At 45.2% G+C, this 17,607-nt stretch overlaps 1 protein-coding gene across 1 annotated transcript in view; it reads left to right on the top strand.

Annotated features, from left to right (window-relative positions):
* The window catches only part of TCOF1 (treacle ribosome biogenesis factor 1), a 60,767-nt gene that overhangs the window by 26,032 nt on the left and 17,128 nt on the right, over nt 1-17,607 (top strand). The window contains 3 exon segments of the mRNA XM_060240314.1: nt 3,046-3,226; nt 14,806-14,954; nt 17,069-17,290. Coding sequence (XP_060096297.1) covers nt 3,046-3,226; nt 14,806-14,954; nt 17,069-17,290 — 552 coding nt within the window.

The raw sequence follows: 17,607 nt of genomic DNA, 5'->3' as shown, positions 1-17,607 counted from the left end.
TCCTGTGGCAGTGAATTCCACATGTTAATCACCCTTTGGGTGAAGAAGTACTTCCTTTTATCCGTTTTAACCTGTCTGCTCAGCAATTTCATCGAATGCCCACGAGTTCTTGTATTGTGAGAAAGGGAGGAAAGTACTTCTTTCTCTACTTTCTCCATCCCATGCATTATCTTGTAAACCTCTATCATGTCACCCCGCAGTCGACGTTTCTCCAAGCTAAAGAGTCCCAAGCGTTTCAACCTTTCTTCATAGGGAAAGTGTCCAGCCCTTTAATCATTCTAGTTGCCCTTCTCTGGACTTTCTCCAATGCTATAATATCCTTTTTGAGGTGTGGCGACCAGAACTGTACACAGTACTCCAAATGAGACTGCACCATCGATTTATACAGGGGCATTATGATACTGGCTGATTTGTTTTCAATTCCCTTCCTAATAATTCCCAGCATGGCGTGGGCCTTTTTTATTGCAAACGCACACTGTCTTGACGTTTTCAGTGAGTTATCTACCACGACCCCAAGATCTCTCTCTTGGTCAGTCTCTGCCAGTTCACAACCCATAAAGTTGTATTTGTAGCTGGGATTCTTGGCCCCAATGTGCATTACTTTGCACTTGGCCACATTGAACCTCATCTGCCATGTTGACGCCCACTCACCCAGCCTCAACAGATCCTTTTGGAGTTCCTCACAATCCTCTCTGGTTCTCACCACCCTGAACAATTTAGTCCACCCCCAGCATTGCCTAGGAATTGATTGAATCAGTGCCAGGCTGTCTGGAAAAACGAACCAAGCAAACAACCACGGAAAAAAGGCAGTTCATTTTTCGGTTTGGGCATGGTGTGACCAAACGGGTTCAAACAAACCACGAACTGACCCAGTGCATGCTCAAACTGAGGTTCATTTTTCAGTTCATCCCTACTGTTAACCTCTCAATTGGTAAGGTAAGGTATGAGGTAAATTAGTCTTCGAGAGAGAATGACTAGCCCAACCTGTAGTCCAAAGAACATCATGACTGAGTGGGGATCTGAACCCACATCTTTCCAGGCAGATCTAGTCTGACACTATACTGTGCTACATTTCTTCTTTGAGGGATTTGATACCTTTCTCTGAGTAATGAGTATCCTTGACTGGAAATGGGGGAAATGCCTGACTGAAATAAGCAAATGCTTCTGCTAAATCAACCATTGACAGTGTGACTTAGCAGGCTTGAGTTAGCTTGGCTTTTTGTGCTGAGGTTTCCACTAGGTGCTGTAGTTAAGAAGAAAAGGCTTTGCAGCAAGACAGATTTGACCGTCCTAAACATTCTTCCTCATTATGTTTCCCCTCCCCAGTTCTCTGTTTCATCTTCATGGGGGTGTTTGTAGTGTGAGCATTGTTCCTGAATATTCATTAATGCAACTGATTTTATTAGATTGAACAGGATTAACACCCGTGCTCTACACTTTTGTACAGTGCTGTTTTTATCTGCTGTAAATGCAGACGCAGCTGTTCAGGCAGCAGCATGCTCTGCTGGTGTGTGGCAAGGTTTGAATTCCCTGCATCCTGGAATGATAACAGCTTAACTCTCTAGTATATAGAAACTTCGCTGGCTTTTTCTGGAGCCTGTAATGAAAGATATTAGAATATGGCTACTTGTGGGCTGCCTTTCAGGAATATATATCGGTCTTAGAGAACTTCTAATATAAAGAGTAGAAGCACTAGAAGGAGGTTATGGAATTCATTCCCATTATGTGGATTACAGGTTGTAACAGATTGGATTATACCATTTAGTTCAGTCTCTGTTTCCTGCATAGCTTGATTAAAAGCACAACAGAGGTAACTTCCAGTACTGATACAACTTCTGTTTTCCAGCTGGCCGTGATACATGGGATACTTTTTGTTAAGTCTAAGAAAATAGAATGAAGATAAAGAGAGGTCTGAGGGTTTTTAAAAAACTTTTCATTCCCCCCCCAAGTGAAAATAATTTGTGCCTCACAGCAAATGAACAAAATTCAAGGATGTAGATTCCCCACTGTGAGTGGCTGTTGAGAACCATGAGCCAAATGCTGTTCTTCTGAGGCAGACCAATTTTATAATTTTTTTCCTGTGCATAATTCAGTCAGCACCCAGGTGGGGGTTTTTGCTGATTTTTGAAAGGCAACAAGTAGTTGCCTTGCATGGTGTTACACTGCACCACCCTTCACATTTATTCTAGTGAGAAATAAGATGAAGATATGAACATATATGGACATACGAAGCTGCCTTATACTGAATCAGACCCTGGGTCCATCAAAGTCAGTATTGTCTTCTCAGACTGGCAGCGGCTCTCCAGGGTCTCAAGCTGAGGTTTTTCACACCTATTTGCCTGGACCCTTTTTTGGAGATGCCAGGGATTGAACCTGGGACCTTCTGCTTCCCAAGCAGATGCTCTACCACTGAGCCACCGTCCACCAAAAGATTGTAGTTTTGTCGCTCCATCATTAAAGGTTTCACAACACTCCCACAAAAGAATCTATTCTTGCCATGAAACTGGATAACATTGAGTAAATTGCTGCCTTTCAGCCTAATCTACCTATCAGTACTGTTGTGAGAGAAAAGTATGCGACAGAGGAAAATGTATACCACCCTGAATTTCTTGTAGAAATGTAATAAAATAAGCAGAACTTTAATTGAGAAACAACCAGAGCATAATCCAGGGGACTTTAAAAATAAATGTGTGCATGCATGAGCATTTCCATGTTTGTTCCCTAGGATCTTCCTGGCACAAGCCCACTCTCTGAAAGTCGTCTGTGCTTTTTTTCTCACATGAAATTCTTCACACTGTAGTTTTCCTTCAGTTCTGGTCCTAAACTGTTGTGTCCAAGGTTAAGTAATACAAATAGTCTCTTCATACCAACTACGTTTCATCTGTTTTAAGGATCATCTCCAATGCTAGTAATATGCCTTTCTGATTCTGTAGAGAAATGGTACCGTACTAATGTATGCAAAACCTCTCAGCCATGGAAAAGAAAGAATTCACTGCCGTTTTGTGTTCTTGTTTCATTGCTCCCTTCCCCCACCCCATGGTGCAGAGATTTAAAACACCTCAGCCTCCCACTGGAGTCAAACAAAATCAGGCCACTAAACCTGGCACCCCAGTGAAAGCTCCATCAGGTGCTTTGAAAAGGAAGGCAACTGAGAGCGGGAGCAGCAGCTCATCTGACAGCGAGGATGAAACAGTCCCAGCTGCACAAAACCTGCCACCTCCATCTGGTAAGATGCCTTCAGTTCTCACTTTTGTCTTCAGCCTTCCTCTGTGTTTCTCTTAGTTGAACAACATCGAGTTAGGGCACATGAGTAACAAATAGGCTCCCCGGAGGCGCACACCCAATGTGTTCTGAAGTGCTGAAGGATATGGGAGCGGATGCCAATTATTCTGAAGCTGAGATCGGACAGGCGTCTCAGAGTTGCTCAATTCTGTTCTCATCTTATTTCTGAATGTCCTTTCAAATCAACTAAAGAAATGGCAGGAGAGGGGGCTGTTGCCAATTCATTGCATTGCAAAGCTCAGACCATTTCTGAATGGTAAGCTGTCCTAGGGAGTCGCAAAAACATGCCGGTAAACTAAATTATATTCACTGGCTATTTCTCATATAAGAAAAAGTTATAAAATTGAGCCCAGGTTTCCCTCTTGTGTGAAATGGAAGGACTCCATATTAGACACCCCCCTCCTTACTTATGGAATGAAACAGGCACGAAGAGCCTCTTTGGCATATGAAGCAGCCACTTGCAGATCTCAGTAGAGCACGGGGTGGGGGGATGGGGTTGCAGGCCTTTACTTTCTCTCTTCAGGTTACTATTGCAGATGAAAAAGGAAGAGGGCTTTTTAATAAAGCAACACTATGAATGCTGAATTATTAACCTGTATGGAATAGTTATCATCAGATTGAAATGGAGTGGATGGAGAAATTCAGACGCTTCTTATCTGGAATATTTGTAAAGTGATGGAGCACAAGGCAGAACTATAATTTTTCTAAAAAGAGGTCTAAAATATTTGCATTCTTTAAGATTGTGTCTTGCGGCAGTAATGAGTAGTACAGCACACTGGGGCATGGGTGTGAGAAGTGTGGGGCTTCAGTGAATCTTAAAGGAAGTATATATAGGAGGTCTAAGGATTGATATAAATGTCCTTACATTTAAGAAGGATGGTAATAAAGGGCTCATAACTCAGTAGTAGAGCCCATGCTTTGCTTGTACTGCTGCTACGGTTTGCCAGTTGCATGTGGTCCCCAGTTCAGTTCCTAGTAACTGTGTAGTGAAGGCTGGGCAGGAGTTAAACATTTGACTGGTATTAAGCTATCCAAGAACTGAACTGATGCCAAGGTAGATGGACCAATGTGCAGCTTAATATGAAGGGGGAGGTGTTAGTCAGCAGAAGCGAGGTAGCGTAGTACCTTTCACAGTGTGCTGCATTTTGGGTCCTTGAGATCCTGTAGGTGGGATGCAAGGGAAAGAGCTCTAGGAAATCATTAGCAAGAAAAGTAGTCTGGTTTCTACAGCCAACAGTTGATATGTTGGTAAGCTGGTGATAGAATATTTCGGACTCAGGTTTTTTTCAGAACTTTGTTCTGCAATCTGAAGAAAGACCTGTAAATTGATAAACGGCATACCATCTTTATGTACTGTTTTGGTCATTGCTAGGTGAGATCATTCAGTGTCTCATCTGAATCTATCATGCTTTTGTGATTATTTGGACTTCCTTATGACTAACTTGATTATAATTCCTCTCCAGATAAACTTGAAACTTTTGCCTTGCATTTTACCACTTTGGTTTGGCTGGTTTGGTGGTTAAGAGCAGTGGACTCTAATCTGGAGAACCAGTTTTGATTCTCTACTCCTCCACATGCAGCTGCTGGGTGACCTTGGGTCAGTCACAATTCTTTCAGAGCTGTTCTCTCAAGAGCAGTTATCTGAGAGCTTTCTTAGCCCCACCTACCTCAGGGTATTTGTTGTGGGGAAAGGAAGGGAAGGAGATTGTAAGCTGTCTGAGACACTGAGTGAGGGGTGGGGTATAAATCCAATCTCTTCTTCTTTGTGCTTGTCTCTTCTAGCCCACCATGATTGTGGGTGCAAGACTGAGTACTTGGATTTCCATTTGATTCCTTTGACCTCAAGAGCCAAAGTATGAAACTTCTGATAATTGAATAAGTATAAGCAGGGAACCTGCAAGGACTTGTGGGGAAAATGTTTCCCTCCCCCCCCCCAATATTTCTATTTATTTATTTCATTATTATTAGATTTATATCCCGCACCACTTTCCCAGACAGAGAACTCAGGGTGGCATACAACAGATAAAATACACAACAACACTTATATGTAAAAATTAATATTACTATAAATCAAATAAATTCCTTTAAATCAGTAAATTACATTAAAATCTAATAGTATTTAGCTCAATTTTTATTCATTTGATGGTGCCACACATCTAGTCTCTCATACTATAGGAACAGTTAGTAAAACGTCAATACCCTAGTCGCAGACAACAGGGTAAGGCGCAGGAAAAGACAGCAGAGGGGAAAACGCCAACTGTTTTGATGGAAAATAGGAAGGAGAAGAGGGAGGGGAAAAACCCTGGGAGGTCACTGATTTCTCTAACAGTCGCTGCCCTCAACCATAAGCCTGGTGGAACATCTTAGTTTTACAGGCCCTGAGGAGTTGAGCTAAATCCTGCAGGGCTCAGATCTCACTAGGAAGAGAGTTCCTTCTCCCCATACTGTATCTTTTTTTCTAGCAGCCCCTATATCTTCTCCCTGCTTTCTTCTCACCTTCCCACCAGCCTTTTTTTTATTGTCCTTCAGTTTCAGCTGTATTATGTATTTACTGCAAATATATACCCCACTTTCTCCCAAAAGGGGACCCAAAGCAGCTTATATCATTCTCCCTTTCTGCATTTTATCATCATTAACTGAGGTAGGCTAGGCTAAGTTACTGGGCCATTGCTACCCATTCATGACACAGTAGAAATTAGAGTCTCACAAATCCTAGTCTGATACTGTAATCACTATACTAAATATCCACAGATGGAACCATGTTGAAAATTGCCTATATGGATAATAGACTTATTCCTCCAGATATCCATCTATAGCATTTCCTTCTGTTTTCAGTTGCATACTATAATTGTGCTTTTTAAGACACGTTCCTATAAGTTTTACACTCTTGTCTTTTCTTGTTTTGCACTTACTAAGCTTTGGTACCGAAAAGAGACTTTGGAACTATAGTAACGCTGGGAGGGAGGGGAGTTATTCTTTGTGTGTTTTATTGTGATATTTTTAAATTGTGCTTTGTAAGCTGTCTTGAGCTGCAAGGAAAGGCAGGATATAAATATTAGACGCTAGCTTATTGGTAGGCACCTAACAAACTGGTCCTAATATATTTATTTTGAAGCAGGAAAAATGCTTGATGTTGGCCTAAATAAATACTAGCCCTTTCTAACAATTGCTTTTCTTTTAATTGTGCTCTATTTTCTATGGGGGTGGAAATGTTGCTGTGGTGATTTGAACTTAAACTCTGAACGATAAATTGAGTCTAGGGAACCTTTTATCTGGCATTCTGTAAAATGTCTGTTAATGAAATACATGGTTATTCCTGTGAATTTCATAACATCAGCTTTAAATGTTAAAAAAATAACAACAGCAGCTAGAACGGAGGGCTATGAATTGCCCAGGCTGCATGTTAAATATACTTACCACTCAAGTCCACTGTTCCTTCCCTTCTTATTCTTTGAAAAAAAGAGCTCTGGCTGCCTGCCAGTTTTTCTAATGTGGGTGTTTGCACTGGATGATCAAAAGCTGCCTCTCCAAGGGGCTTCGTTGTATACAGTTGGATACAGCTGGTGGTATGTGATCACATGAACAGTTCTGCCAGTGATATTAAGTGGTGTTTTTATAGACCTCTTGAGAGAAAGGGTATGGTATCCATGTAATTCCCTTTCCCCAGCAAACTGGCTATTTTCTGCTGTTGGTTGGGGTTTTGTCTGTCTTATGTTGCCGTGGAGTGGAGCATCATCCAGCAGTAAATGGAAAGCCACAATCCAGAACGAACAGGGAAATGAAGTTGCTGCCATTTTAATGGACACTGATGCTTTCATCCTAAAGCCTGTCCAGAGTTAATCAAGATCTCAAAGCAGCCTACATGTGTCACTGTTTCATAACATGAACAGCTAAAAAGTATTCCTGGAATTTAAGTAATAATGATACAGGAGAGCCCCTGAGGGACCAGATGTTCTTTAAAAAACTGGTTCTCTGTGAAGGTTCATCCATCGAATATTGCTTCTAGAAGAAGATGTTTTGTTTCAGTGTGAATCAGAAGGTTTATTGAAATGCATAGGGTGCTCTTAGAATGTTCAGGGGTCAAAAGGCAATAGAGGGAAGACTGTATGCTGGTTTGTGGTTTTCAAATCTTACTAAGAGTCAATGTGATGTAGAAGGCAGAGGGATAGATTTTGTCTAGGATAGTGAACTCATATCTGCTGTTAACTGTGAAACTTACCGGGAACCCTTTAAGGGTTCTTAAATGAGAGATGCCCACATAGACCATCTTGTAATAGTGCATCTTGATACATGTGCTACACTATATTTGTCCTTTGTGCATGCAGAGAACATATGAGAGCATTTGTGGGGGAGGGGGGGTTAACAACTTAATCATTCATAGTATACATTTCTAGAGGCCATATTTGGGGAATAAATGTTTAAAAACCATACGGACAGGGCTTTTTAGTAATTATTTTTTTTCCTAAAGGGCCTGATTTTCTGAGCCCTGTATAGCTTCTTTTGTTTAGTCCTTACCCTGCTTACCGTGGCCAACAGTCTACATATTTCATCTATCTTCTTCGTGGTTTCCGTGCATCACACCCTTGGGATTCCAGGCGCCTGCGCCGACTCTACCGGTACTGAAAAGCTCCATCAAAGGATTTTTGTGTCCCGACCACTGGGCATGCTCATGGACCTATCCGCGCATGCCCAGTAGGCGGGGCGTCAGTTTTTTCTGACCGCCGCGCTATTGAGACTTACTTTCAGCTCTCTGGTTTTTGAAAAATTATTTGTCGAGTTCCAAGTGGTTTTTGAACTTTTGTCTTCTCCTTTGTTGTCTCCATTGTCTGTTTCTTCCTGAAAAAAGAAAAAAAAAGGACTTATCCTCATGTCTCTGTGAGTCCGGGCTTCGGCCAATCTTCACCCCATCCCCCTCCCCCCGGGTGGCTTTCAGTCTCTGGACAGTGGGCCCTTCGTCTTTGTGGGGGTTCTTCAAATGGTGCCTCAAGTGCGGGAGCAAGCTCACCCCGACTGACGGTCACTCCCTTTGCTTGTTGTGTTTGGGAGAGGGGTACTGCACTGATTCCTGTAGTCACTGCTTAAAGTTCAGTAAGCAAACCAGGAAAAATCGAGCCGCAAGGCTTCGAGTAGCACTGCTCCAATCGGCGTTAGCTCCTCAGCCAATGGAACACACCTCGGCACCGGGGTCTTCGGACCAATCAGCAAGACAGCGCATGGCTCCAAGTCTTCGACCGCTTCGCTGAAACGCAAGCGGGACAAGGAGCACAAAGCATCAAAGAAACACAAATCATCTGCAATGGGTGAACGCGCCTCCCCAACACCATCAGAGGCTTCCCTTGAAAGAGTTTGACAGATGCTTAATACGACACCACCTGATTTATCGCCACCGAGACTGGTACCTCCCAAGATCTGGCCCCGATCCCCTTCCTCATCGGCCCATGTTTTCAACACCGATGTGGAACACATCGATCTTACTCAGCGCTTATCAGGGTCGACACAAGGAAGCAAGGATGTTTCCCTGGTGCAACCTCATCAGTTTCGTTTGCCCGTTCGCTGCAACAGGCCTATGTCTCCGGAGCAAGGGGACCGTCCCTGGCGCAATGATGACAGGTACCAGTGGTACCATAGTGCCTTTCCACCTTGGGAGCATAGACAGGGCTACCCCTTCCAGCCCTATCATCCACCCTATTCCTGGCATTACCCCCGGGACCTGCCAGAGTGGGATCGGTGTTCGGCTTACCATTCTACAGATCAACGCCGTGGGCACCCCAAACCATCAAGACCGGTATCGGCTTCGGCATCGAAACGCCCGTCCACACCGACCCTTCCCCATCCATCTGAATCCGAATTTTCGGATGCTGAGGAGTCGGCTGGTTCAATCAGCGCCGATTCTGATGAACGTCAGTCTGAGCCTACACTATCGATGCCAGTGGCTGATGATGCCTCAATTTCTCCCTCGGAGGACCTCAAGTTCTATGGGGATTTAATCAAGCATATGGCTGCCTCCCCGGGTCTGTCGATTCAGCAACCTCAACCCGAGGCCGACGACCTAATTTTCAACATTGTTCAACAAGATGTCTCTACTGCTGTCGCTCTTCCTCTCACCAATGTGCTGCTGCAAACTGTCAAGGGACCCTGGGAAACATCATCCTCCCTGGCAGCTTCCACGAAACGTTTAGACCACATGTATAAGATCCAAGAGAAGGGAGCTGAATTTTTGTTTAACCACCCTAAGCTCAACTCCCTGATTACATCTTCATCCAAGGGCAAGCACTGTGCATCATCTCCCCCTGACAAAGAGGGAAAGAAGATAGACGCGTTTGGGCGAAAGTTTTATGCCACTGCGTCGCTAGGGATCAAGTCTACCAATTATCTTGCCTGTTTGGGACGTTATCAGTTCACCTTATGGGACCAAGTTTCTACTCTCCTGCAGCATCTTCCGGAGGAGCACCGCCATACCCAACAGAAGATCCAGAAAGAGGGCATGGTAGTTGCTAAGCAACAACTTAACTCCTTGAAGCATGCTGCTGACACTTTTGCTAAGACGCTGTCTTCTGCGGTTGCCCTCCATAGGCACGCCTGACTCAGGTCTATTACTTTTAACCATGACACGAGGTCTGCAATCGAGGACCTCCCATTTGATGGTTCTGATCTATTCCACTCTTTGACCGATACCACTCTCCAGGACTTGGATAAGAGTATTAAGGCTTCTCGTACCCTGAGTGCTTCTTCATCCACACGTCCTTTCAGACAAAAGTCATATTCTCGCCTGTGGTCGCGTCAATCTCAGAGCCATTCCTCTCCTGAGCAACCCTGGCGGAACCGGCCCCACTCTCAACAGGGAAAATCGTTCCCAGCTAAGCAGAAATTCCAAGGCCAATTCCGGCAATCTCGCCCAAGACAGCCTACAAACCCCAAGCAGAGTCATTGACTTCCCTGATATTGTCACTCAAGGCGTTCCATCACCCACTGTCACCTCAGGAAGCATTCGGCTATCTCCCTTTTTCCATGCTTGGGAGAGTACTACAACAGACTCTTGGGTACTTAAAATTATCGCCCAGCGGTATGCGACCGAGTTTCAAGAATCACCTCCCATTCCACATGTCGTTGTTACACCTCCCTCGGAGGCCCTGAATACAGAAGTCCAATCTCTCTTAGAGAAGGGAGCCATCAAACCCGTCCCTCACACTCTGCAGGGTCAGGGGTTTTACTCCCGTTATTTCACCGTTCCAAAGAAGGATGGTGGACTTCGGCCTATTATGGACCTCTGGGGCCTGAACGAATGCATTGTGTACAAGAAGTTCAGGATGACCACTTTGTTTCAAATCCTCCCTCTATTAGAGCAGAACTCGTGGATGGCTACGATTGATCTCAAGGACGCATATTTCCACCTGTCCATATGGCTGGGTTACCGTCAATACCTCTGGTTTGCAGTGGGTGCAGATCACTACCAATATACTGCCCTTCCATTCAGTTTATCAACAGCCCCCTGGGTTTTTACTTAGGCCATGGTGGTTGTGGCAGCTCACCTCCAACTGTTAGGGGGACACTGTTTTTCCCTACATAGACAATTGGTTGTTGGTGGCCGGCTCCAGATCCCTGTTGTTGCAGCACATCCAAATAATGCTAAAAACGCTAGAATCGCTGGGCCTCTGTGTGAACTTTCCAAAATCCAATCTGATACCTAGCCAGAGGGTGCCGTTCATCGGAGCCCTCATAGACTCCACTGTATGCAAAGCTTTCCTCCCAATTCCAAGGACTCAGACTTTATCAACAATGCCATGCCGCATTGGGACCTCGGGAAGGGCCTCCACTCATTCCATCCAGCGACTTCTGGGCCTTATGGTCGCTACGACAGCAGTCATATCATTGGTAAAGCTGCGTATGAGACCTCTGCAGTTATGGTTCCTCAGGGTATTCAAACCGTCACACCACTCTCCTGCACGCATGCTCACGTTGCCACCGTCAGTCATACACTCCCTCTGTTGGTGGGGGGATCTTTCCAACCTTCTGGAAGGTGCTCCATTTCGACTACCTCCCCCAGCAGAGACATTAACGATGGATGCCTCTCTTCTGGGATGGGGAGCCCACCTTAGAGGCTTGACTGTGGGAGCTACTTGGGACCTATCGCATCATGCTCATTACGTCAATTACTTACAACTTATTGCAATTTGGTTTGCTCTTCAATCCTTCCTCCCTCTAGTGAGGGGAAAATCCATCTCGATCCTGACAGACAATACAACAGCTATGGCCTATATCAATCAACAGGGCGGCACTATGTCAAGGAGTCTGTGTCATCATTTGATGAGCGTTTGGCTCTGGTGTCTGGACCAGGGGATTTTTCTTTGTGCCGTACATATTTCGGGTAACCTGAATGTCCAGGCGGATTATCTGAGCAGAGGGGGAGCGCAACTACACGAGTGGGAATTGAATCCACTCTACCTCAGACCTGTATTCACAGCTTGGGGTCACCCCGAGATGGACGTTTTTGTCACTCGTTACAATCGCAAATGTCATCGTTTTTGCACTCGGGGGGGGGGGGGGGCTAGATCCCCTGTCAGAGGGTGATGGCCTTCTTTTTGATTGGTCTCGCAGCTTCCTCTATCTGTTTCCGTCTGTTCCCTTGCTAACCAGGGTTCTGATCAAGATAAAGAGGGAACAGTACAGTTGCATTCTGATAGCCCCATGGTGGCCACGGCGGTTGTGGTTCCCGCATCTCCTCCAACTGTCTCAAGGCCGGTCGCTGTTTTTCCCGAAGGAGTCGGATCTCCTCTTCACAAATGGGGGTAAGATGTACCATCACGACATCCCTAACTTGAAACTGACGGCTTGGCTCATCACTAGCGCCAGTTTCTGACAGGATTGACTTTGTTTTATTAAACAGTAGAAAGCCATCTACCAGGAGATCCTATAGTTTGAAGTGGAAGCGGTTTGCTTCTTTTGTTCCTCCTTCTCAACTCCCTCCGGATCAGACTAATTGCACAATTTTTTTCTTTTTATTGCATTTGTTGGACTCTGGTCTTTCATATTCATCTATCAAGGTATACCTAGCATCGATTTCAGCATATCACGCCCAAATTGAGGGGTTTTCCATGTTCTCTCACCCTGAAACAAAATGTTTCCTTAAAGGTCTTATCTACATCTGCCCGTCCGTCAATCGGTCCTGGCTTGGGATCTTTCCTTGGTTCTCAGAGGGCTTACGCATTGTCCCTTTGAGCCTATGGCCTCATGTCCCCTTCACCTCCTTTCCTGGAAGGCAGTATTCTTGGTGGCAATTACATCTGCTAGGAGAGTCAGTGAGCTCTCAGCCTTCAGATCGGACCCTCCGTACCTGCATTTTCTTGACCAGGGGGTGGCCATTGCTCCTGACATTCGTTTTTTACCTAAGGTGATGTCTGAATTCCACCTACATTCTGAGACTTTGTTACTGGCCTTTTTTCCTTCTCCGCAGGATCAGGAACAACAGGCCTTGCATGCACGCTTGATGTTAAACGTGCTTTATCGTTTTACTTTCATAGGACTAAGGAGTCTTGTTTGTCAACTAGGCTTTTTTTGTTTGTTATTCTGGCCCTTCTAAGGGAAAGCAGGTCTCCTCCCAGAGTCTGTCGAAGTGGATCGTAGAGACTATAAAGTTAACATATCTGCTGGCCAAGCACCCTTTGCCGGGACTTCCCAGAGCGCATTCTATGCGTGCCTTGGCAACGTCAACGGCCTTCCTTAAGGGGGTGCCTCTGTCAGACATTTGCAGAGCAGCTTCTTGGGTGACCTCGGACACTTTTGTGAAGCATTATACCTTGGATGCGGGTGTGACGGACTGCATACGTGTGGGGAATGCTGTGCTTCAGGCTGCAGTCGTGTAGTGCCAGCACCCTCCTCCAGGTAATTTTTAGCTTGCTATTCTCCCAAGGGTGTGATGCACAGAGACCACGAAGAAGATAAACAGGTTGCTTACTTGTAATTGATGATCTTCGAGTGGTCATCTGTGCATTCACACCACCCGCCCTTCCCCCTCTCCGCTGGCAGTTCTTCGGATGTTTCTTGGAGTTGCTTTCAGCGGTCAGAAGGAAATTGGTGGGATCTTGGCGCCCTGCCTACTGGGCATGCGCAGATAGCATGCCCAGTGGTTGGGACACAAAAATCCTTTGATGGAGCTTTTCAGTACCAGTAGAGTCGGCACAGGCACCTGGAATCCCAAGGGTGTGAATGCACAGATGACCACTCGAAGATCATCAGTTACAGGTAAGCAACCTGTTTTTCCTTCTGTCACCTGTTTATGGAAAAGACAGATATTGCAACCTGAACTGTGGCATACGGTTTGGGAGTGGTATGAAATGGAGATTCTAACAGCCTATGGTGGGGCTGTCTGTCATTTATTGTGTCTGTCTGAATTGTACAGTTAACGCCACTAAGGTGATGCTGTGCTGAACTGTGTAGCTTGGTGGGAGGTGTGTTTTTCTTTTGTGGATATGCCTGTGCTATAAATTACTACAGAACTGCATCTAGTTCTTTTCATCCTAGGAACTTGGAAGCTCTTCCTGGTGTTGCTTTGGCAGGCTTTGTATTGAGGAAATTATTAAATGGCAGTTTGTCTCAAGATGATGTAAAGCTGTGTTCCCCAACCTTCTTTGCCCCGGGGGCTGGCCCCAGGGCCAGCCTGCCGACCACGGCCCCAGGGCCGGCAGGGTGGGGGCACCCAATTCAGCCTCCCTCATGCGGTGTTTCCTCCTTCGCCCCCTGCGCAGCCTCACTGTTTTCCTCCCGTTTCTCCTCCCTCCGCCGCCCTGCACAGCCTTGCCGCCCCTTCCTCCCTCGTTTTCCTCCCCCCATTTCCTCCTCCCTCCTTCACTGTCCTGCACAACCTCGCCACCCCCCATTTTCCCCCCTCCATTTTCCTCCTTTGCCACCTCCATTGGCGCAGCCTCGCTGCTGCCTCCTCCCCCCATTTTCACCATTTTAAGGCTGGGGAAGACCCGGCCTTAAAATAGTGAAAACAGGGAGAAGAGGAGGTGCTGCGGGGGGGGGGGGGTGGCGAGGCTGTGGGGGGACTGCAAGGCTGCGCAACCCAACTCAAACAGGCCATGGCCCGGTACTGGTCCCTTGCCCGGGGGTTGGGGACCCCTGATGTAAAGTAATTGAAAAGTGACTTGTGATGATGCCTAGGCATCACTGCTACGAGTTGGATTCCGGTCGATTTCTCTTGTCTTCATTTGTTCAGATGTTGGAAGGGAAGATTTTTTTTCTCTAGTTCAAGCCTAGCTATGAAGCCCCTAACTCCTTCTTTCCTTCACCCAGAAGTACTGCTTAAGAACAGACGAGAGAATTGCAGGGAGATGTTTAAAAGACCATCATTTGAAAAAGCATCAGACTGTCTTCAAATTGTCATTTGCTAGAATACGTGTTCTCCCCCCTCCCTTTCCTTTTTCAGACAATAAGAAATGGTTATGTCCAGGAGCCTTAAGTACATGGGGTCTTTCTTGCCATTTCAGCTTCTTTGACCCTTGTCTTGCCTCTGCTTTCTTTTAGCAACCAAATCAAATGCTGCAGCTCAACTGACACATGCCAAGAAACCCTGTCCTCCACCAGCAGCACTTAAGGTGGCCCAACAGAGTGAAGACAGTAGCCAGGATTCAAGCGATGAGTCTGATTCAGAGGAAGACACAGTATTTACTCAGGTTACTGTGGAACAATCTTGGTGGGATGGGGTGGGTGGGAGGAAACTTCTCCTCCATACAGCTATGCTTAGGTAGGAAATCTGTAGGAAAACTGTTCCAAGGCTAAAAGGACAAGTGTATCAACCGTTTATCATGGAAGGAAAGACCAGGAAGAACTGAAACCAGTCACTCTTCTCCCTTCCCCTGCCACACACACACACACACACAAAATGGATAAGTTTTGCCTTCTTAAAATGGGCCTTGCTTATGCAGCTCTGAGTTTTGAACTAGAGATAGGAATGTGTGCAGAGCTGAATTCCCCCCACAGCTCTTCACTTGTGCTGGAAAGCTTACTTCATGTGCATGCAGCCCCTTTGCTGGATTGGTGGGCTTGTGGAATTGTTGATGGCAGAAATTCACTTGCTTTGCTGATTGGAACAGGATATATATACATTGTATAGCAAGTGGTGGAAGAGTGAGATTTCTGCTGTGGCTTTGTAGAGTCCCTAATTGTCTTGGGGTGTTTCTAGGCAGCTGGATTTGACTGCTTCATTTAGAAGTCTTCACTGGTCTACATTTTAGACTATGGTTGAGAAGTATGGTTCTGAACCTCTGTTCCTAGTGCAGCAGCATCCTTACTGAAAAGCTGCTACTTCATGGAAGGCTTAAAACAGAGATGTTGTAGAAACAACACAGGAGTTATCCAGACAATTTCTGGTGGTGGATAATTAAGAGGTTTTTATGCTGCACAGCTGTCAAATCTGGCATCCAGATAAAAATCTTTTTTTAATATTGTTATTGTTAATGTCAACAGAGCTCATAAATCACAGCTGAAAATTCTTAAATATATGCTGGATTCATTTAAAAATATGGTTTATGTTCTCATGCCAGATGTGGTATATGAAAAACACGTGAGAACCCACAGAACTTCAGTCTGTGGACCTGACTGGGAGAGGCAGGTAGATGACGCTTTCTCTGGTATTTTGTAAATTTGCAGTTTACTCATAGAGCTGGCCTCTCTCCCCCCCCCCAAAAAAAACCCCCTTTGCATTGGGAGCCTTTTTTCCCCAGGTATATTCTCTTGCCATTATGCTTCCATTTGAAAGAAGCAACTGAACTCATTGTCAAGCAAAAGCAGTGATTCAATGATGCTGGTTTTTAGTTCTTTTTACCATGTGAGGGTGAGGGGTGAGATTTTCTTCTTGTCACTGCAAAGAGGGTTCTGTAGTTATAGTGTGCCAACAATTTGGAATTCTTTATACAGGCAATCAGTCTTGAATTCTGCAGTCTTGCCAGCACAGGTTCTGGCTGCATTGAGATGTCACAACAAATTCTAGTTAAGCAGAGGTTTGACATTAGCCCCACCTCTGTTTAGTTTCCAAGATGCTGATATGTTGTTTGTGCATTTCTTAATTATCAGAAAGGAATAGAATGTTGAGAAGATTCTTTGTGGGGGTGGTGTTCTTTTTTTTAAAAAAGAGTTGAGGTTTTAAACTGTATCTGTCACTATTAAGTTTGTATTGTGTTCTGAGATAGGTCACATTTTACGGATGGATCACTGAGACTAGAATATGACAAGGAAGAAGCCTGAGCTGATGCCATATGCCATAAGAGAAGTGGAGCTTCAGCAGGGTGGTCTCTCAGAGAACAGCCCTATATCCACTTGTCTCCTCATTTCAGTCTGTTCTGCATGTACCGTGCTGCTGAGGGTGGACAGTGCCATCAAGTCGCAGCCAATGTATGGCAACCCCATAGGGTTTTCAGGGCAAGAGACGTTTAGAGGTGTCTTGCCATCACCACCCTCTGCATCTTGACCCTGGACTTCCTTGGCGATCTCCTATCCAAACACTAATCAGGGCTGACCCTGCTTTAGCTCCAAGATCTGATGACATCAGGCTGCCTTGGGCCATCCAAGCCAGGACATGTGGAATGACCATTGTCCAGTTTCCAAGATGGTTAACATTCCACATGTTGCAGGAACTTCCTGTAAGGTGGGTGGATTTTTTGTAGGTGGTAGTGAGTAGGCAAGCTTGTGTGCTTTTGTGCTGCTGAATTCATGCCCTTGAACCTGAAGCCTTAATGCACTGCAGCCTCTATTCTTTTCACAATCTAACAATATAATTTTCTGTTCCTAGAAATCAACTCCGGTGACACAGAAACCCTTAATATCACCTGTAAAAGCTTTGGCTGCAAAGGCTCCAGGTGCTGCAACAAGCAAAGCAGGCAGTGTGCAGTCAGCAGGGAAAAGCACAGCAAAGCTAGGGAATGTGACAACTGCCTCTCTTCAGAAGGCATCAGAGACTTCAGAGACTGACAGTTCCTCAGAGAGCGAAGAAGATGGGAAGCTGGAAAAACAGGTAAAGGAGAACCAGTCCTTAAAGCACTCACTGATGGTTGTGGAAGGAAAAAGAGAATCTGTGGGCCCTCAAGCAGAGTTCCCTGGCTATAACTTCAGGTGTGAGAACCCTGACTGATACTAGTCAATCAATCAATCATTTTATTTATATCCCGCCCTCCCCGCCGAAGCAGGCTCAGGGCGGCTAGCAATATCAAATCAAATACAGTAAATTATACAATAAATGTTTAAAAGCAATAACTAGTTTAACAGTTTAATTAAAATTCTAAAATTAATAAAATTAACATTCTGGTGCTATTTCAACAGATGGTGAAAGTC

This window comes from Heteronotia binoei, chromosome 5, assembly GCF_032191835.1.
Source record: "Heteronotia binoei isolate CCM8104 ecotype False Entrance Well chromosome 5, APGP_CSIRO_Hbin_v1, whole genome shotgun sequence".
Taxonomy (NCBI): Eukaryota; Metazoa; Chordata; class Lepidosauria; order Squamata; family Gekkonidae; genus Heteronotia; species Heteronotia binoei.
The sequence above is the reverse complement of the archived record's forward strand: the minus strand, read 5'-3'. Positions and strand labels throughout refer to the sequence as shown.